Source organism: Rhea americana, unplaced genomic scaffold, assembly GCF_003343005.1.
Source record: "Rhea americana isolate MKP2758 unplaced genomic scaffold, rheAme1 scaffold_48, whole genome shotgun sequence".
Taxonomy (NCBI): Eukaryota; Metazoa; Chordata; class Aves; order Rheiformes; family Rheidae; genus Rhea; species Rhea americana.
Window position 1 is genome coordinate 4,535,963 of NW_028186623.1, and position 4,640 is coordinate 4,540,602.

Here is a 4,640-nt window from a genome sequence, read left to right on the forward strand (position 1 = left end):
GGCACGGCCCCGGGGCGCTGCAGCGGCGCTCCCCACAGAGCCCTGCACCGCTTCGTCGCTGGCCGCTGCCCGCCCCGGCGCCCGCCTGCGCGGGGGCCCCCGCTGCCGCTGCCTCCCGCTGCCTCCGTTGCCATGGTTTTCCTTTCTGCCTCCCCCAGTGCTTCATGAACTCCATCCTGCAGTGCCTGAGCAACACCAAGGAGCTGCGGGACTACTGCCTGCAGAACCAGTACCTGCGGGACCTCAACAACAACAGCCGCACGCGCACCGCGCTCATGTCAGGTACCGCCGGCCACCTGCCCGCCGCCCCCTACCCCGCGCCCCCTCCTCCCCTGCCGGCGCCGCGGGACCCCCCGCGCGCGCCCAGCCCACGCGAGCCCCGGGGGCGGGCGGCCACGTGCCGCTGAGCGGCCCCTCCGCCGGCAGAGTTTGCAAAGCTGATCCAGCTGCTCTGGACCTCGTCCCCCAACGACTGCGTGAGCCCCTCCGAGTTCAAGACGCAGATCCAGAGATACGCCCCCCGCTTCGTCGGCTACAAGTAAGGGGGCTGGGGGCCCGGGGCGGGCGGCGCGGGGTGGGGGCCGAGCCGCCGCTCACCCGCCGTGCCCCGCGTCTCCTCCAGCCAGCAGGACGCCCAGGAGTTCCTGCGCTTCCTCCTCGACGGGCTGCACGGCGAGGTGAACCGCGTGCTGGTGCGGCCGCGGGCCAGCACGGACACCCTGGACCACCTCCCGTAAGCGGCGGGCTGGGAGCGGGGCGGCAGGCGGATGCTGGCCGTCCCCACGGACAAACTCGCTGCCCGTGAGCCAGGCCCTGGGACGGCGATGGGTCCCCTTGGGGGCCCGGTGGCACCCGGGCCAGCACTCATCCCCCCTCTGTCTCCTCACCTCCCGCAGTGACGATGAGAAGAGCCGCCAGATGTGGAGGAGGTACCAGGAGAGGGAAGACAGCCGGATCGGGGGTGAGCATGGGCCTGGGAAGGAAAATGGGGCTGCGGGGAAGGAGGGCAGGGCGGGGCTGGGCACCRCGGCGGGAGCCGGGGGTGTCTCACCCCTCCTTGTCCTGTTCCCGCTAGACCTCTTCGTTGGGCAGCTGAAGAGTTCGTTGACCTGCAGCGAATGTGGCTACTGCTCCACAGCCTTTGACCCCTTCTGGGACCTGTCTCTGCCCATCCCCAAGGTAGGGTGGCCCCATGCCCCTGTGTCCCCACTGTCCCCCCATGCCCCAGGCAACCTGACCCAGCTTTGTGCTCCCACAGAAGGGCTATGGCGAGGTGACCCTCATGGACTGTCTACGACTCTTCACCAAAGAGGATGTGCTAGACGGGGACGAGAAACCGGTATGGGGTACGGGGCACGGGGCACGGAGATGGGAGCGCTTGCTGTGGCCCAGGCTGGGCCCGTTCCCCTTCGTTCCCCATCCCCAGGRCTCCTCAGTTCAGTGTCCTGCATGGCTGACGTGCTCCCTGGGCCACGGCTCACATGATTTATCTTCTGCAGACATGTTGTCGCTGCAAAGCCAGGACAAGGTGCACAAAGAAATTCAGCATCCAGAAGTTCCCCAAGATCCTGGTGCTTCGTATCCTGCTGGCTGGGGTGCGGGGCCGGGGGRAGGTGGTGCTGGTGAGTGGGGTGGGGGATCCAGTTGCGTCCCAGTCCCCTTTGCTTCCTGGCTCCTTGACACTTGCCCCGCAGACCTGAAACGCTTCTCAGAGGCCAGGATACGGACGAGCAAGCTCACCACCTTCGTCAACTTCCAGCTGAAGGACCTGGACCTCCGGGAGTTTGCCTCGCAGAGCTGCAGTGAGTGCTGGGGCTGGGCGGTGCGGGGCCCAGGCATGGCTCCAGTCCAGCGCTGGGGGCACAGCCAGCTCTGGGATGGGTCCCTCATGCGTGCCAGGTCCCCTGTGGCCCCGTGGAAGGGAGGAGACATCCCTCAGCAGAGTTGTCTCCTGGGGTTCCTAGCCAGCGTGTGGCAGGGAGATGGGGCATGGAGGGGACAAGACCTGCGGGTGGCTGGGGGTTCCTCCTGGATCCTGTGGATGGGGATGGGGGGAAGTGCCCAGCACTGCTGAGTGCCGCCCTTGCACCCTGCAGACCATGCTGTTTACAACCTCTACGCGGTCTCAAACCACTCCGGCACCACCATGGGGGGACACTACACCGCCTACTGCAAGAGCCCCGTCTCCAGCGAATGGCACAGCTTCAATGACTCCCGGTGAGGCTGTATGCAGGGTGAGGGCGCCGAGGGGCTCAGGGGGCTGTGGGAGCAATGCCGTGGGGCTGGAGAGGGGAGACCCCTCTGCCCCGCAGCATCCTGCTTGGGGCGCCCCGATGGCTGGGGCGAGCCGAGCCCCGTTGCTCCCCATCCTTCATGGCACGTCTCCCCACATCTCCGCAGCGTCACCCCCATGTCGTCCAGCCACATCCGCAGCAGCGATGCCTACTTGCTATTCTACGAGCTGGCCAGCCCCTCATCACGCATGTAGCCAGCCCTGCCTCCCCGGGGACCCCGTGCCGCCCCACGCCAACCACCGTGGCTCCTCACAGCCCGTTCTCCTTGGGCTTCCAACCACGACCACCGTGGCTCCTCGCAGCCTGTTCTCCTTGGGCTTCCAACCACGACCACCGCGGCTCCTCGCAGCCTGTTCTCCTCGGGCTTTCAACCACAACCACCATGGCTCCTCGCAGTCTGTTCTCCTTGGGCTTCCAGCCATGACCACCACAGCTGCTTGCAGCCCATCCTCCTTGGGTTTCCACTGTTGCCCTCCAGGCAGAAACAGGAGGCGAAGAGGGGAGAGACCAATGACATGGTGGTGGTCAAGAAGCTAGTGGCGGCCAGGGAGCAAAGCCCCGGGGACGGGGACATGGACACCGAACTGGAGAGCAGCCCATGGCAGGGCAGGGCCCAGACAACTCAGGCACCTCCTGGTCACTGGCATTTGGTTTTCGCCTTGGGGTTGGTTTTTTCCTTTCTTTTTCTTCGTGTGTAATAAAAGTACTGAGCAGGGGACTCGGCAGGCATGGGGCCACCCGCCCCACTGACTCGGCTAGGACATCTGCTCCTGGACCTGGGGACCCAGGAGTGCCTCCCTCCTCCCTCTCGGCGCTCCCCYTTGGCTTGGCCGTCCCGGAGGAATCGTGAGCTGCTCCCGGCACCTCTGGACCACCTGGCAAAGGACCCCAGCCTTCGGCCGTCTCCATCCTGTCCGCGGCAGGGACGTGGCCCCCGCCGGGCGCCCTCCCGGCGCCTCATGCGTGCTCCTCGAAGCCACCTGAATTCAGGCTCAGACTCTCAGGGGTGGGGGGAAACACATTTTGTGGAGTTTATTTGTATTTATAATGGACTTTTCTCGACCCAGAGCACCCCTCCAGCTTCCCAGCTCTTGGAGGACTTGTGCTGGGGCATGCTTTGGGTAGGTTTTACCTGCCTCCTCATACGACGGTGCCTTAAACCATTTTGGGGAGCGGGAGGCCGTCAGAGCTGCCCAGCAGTGTCCGTCCTGGTGGAGGAGAGGCGGGGGGAGAYGGCGGCTTTTGGGGACCATTCGCCCCTGTGGCTTTCTCCTCCCCGCAGTTATAAGCCCCCTGGATGTCTGGGGATGCCCGTCCCCACCAGCCCCACTGCTCTGTCCTCCAGCTAGCAAACGCCAGTGGCCTTTTTAGCCTTTTCTCTAATTTATTCTCCTCCCCATCCCGCCCTGGCCGAGGCGCAGCGGGAGGGGAGAGGGGCCCGACACAGCACGGCCCCACACCCAGCCCGCAAGAGGCGGCTACGTCCAACCGCGCCACCCGGGCTCCCGGGAGCTCTGCCCGCTGCCGGCATGCCGGCCGGCCGGGGCGTCCYCGCGGGGCGCGGGCCGGGCCGGCACCGGCGCAGGACGGGCCAGGACGGAGGGGCTGCCCCGCGAGAGGGGCCGCGCTGGGGCGGCGCTGCCGTTCGGCAGGTGGCTTGTTTACTGTGTAAGCAAGATGGGCAGGAAGCGTCTCGTAAAGGGAGACCCGTGCAGGAATAAATTTTAGCTTGAAGAGAGCGTTGTGCAGGCRCGCTTGTCTCAGGGCGGGCAGGGCCTGCGGCTTCGGCGGCAGGAGGGAAACCGAGGTGCCAGGACAGCAGCAGCGGTGCTCTGGGGCTTGGGGGCTGCAGGTCCCCCTCTTCCAGCCGCCCACGGGTCGCCGGGGGCTGCGGGAGCCTTGCCTYCGCCTCCGTCGTCTGGAGGGGCCCTGCACCGGCGTGCTCCCCGAAAACCCCTGCGCAATGGCCCCTTTCTGCCCCGCACAGGGACAGGGACRGGCACGGAGGCATTAAGGGGCTGCAGGAATGCAGCTGCGGGGACGAGCCCAGCTCTGGCTCCCCAAAACAGCCCCGCACCGGTGCAGGGGCTGGGGGCACCAAGCAAACGCGCGGCCCCTGCGCCCGCCTTCCCGGCTCCTGGGTCTCCCCGCTCCCTGCCTCCACGGGCACACGGCGGAAAGGCGGCGCAGAGGGGGGGCCCCGCCGCCCCCGGCGCTGCCGGCGCCAGCACGCCTTCCCCTTTAAGACGCCGGGTCTCCGTGCCAGGGTCCGACCTCGGCGTCCTCAGCTGAGTTGGATTAACGGGGCGATGCGGGAAGGGGCCAGCGGAGGGGACGGGGGCCGCC

The 4,640-nt window shown here is 67.2% G+C and overlaps 2 protein-coding genes across 2 annotated transcripts in view; both read left to right on the forward strand.

The window, feature by feature from the left end:
• Positions 1-2,587, forward strand: part of LOC146589140 (ubiquitin carboxyl-terminal hydrolase 2) — a 5,283-nt gene extending 2,696 nt beyond the window's left edge. Inside the window, exons 2-11 of the mRNA XM_085316849.1 lie at positions 159-282; positions 427-538; positions 623-733; positions 897-961; positions 1,076-1,179; positions 1,259-1,339; positions 1,500-1,578; positions 1,695-1,802; positions 2,097-2,217; positions 2,401-2,587. Of these exons, the coding sequence (XP_085172975.1) occupies positions 159-282; positions 427-538; positions 623-733; positions 897-961; positions 1,076-1,179; positions 1,259-1,339; positions 1,500-1,578; positions 1,695-1,802; positions 2,097-2,217; positions 2,401-2,488 (993 nt within the window). The 3' untranslated portion in view covers positions 2,489-2,587. The remainder of the gene's footprint in view (positions 1-158; positions 283-426; positions 539-622; positions 734-896; positions 962-1,075; positions 1,180-1,258; positions 1,340-1,499; positions 1,579-1,694; positions 1,803-2,096; positions 2,218-2,400) is intronic.
• Positions 2,588-2,809: 222 nt separating this feature from the next.
• MFRP (membrane frizzled-related protein) overlaps positions 2,810-4,640 on the forward strand; it is a 5,679-nt gene continuing 3,848 nt past the window's right edge. The window contains exon 1 of the mRNA XM_085316736.1: positions 2,810-2,920. Coding sequence (XP_085172862.1) covers positions 2,810-2,920 — 111 coding nt within the window. The remainder of the gene's footprint in view (positions 2,921-4,640) is intronic.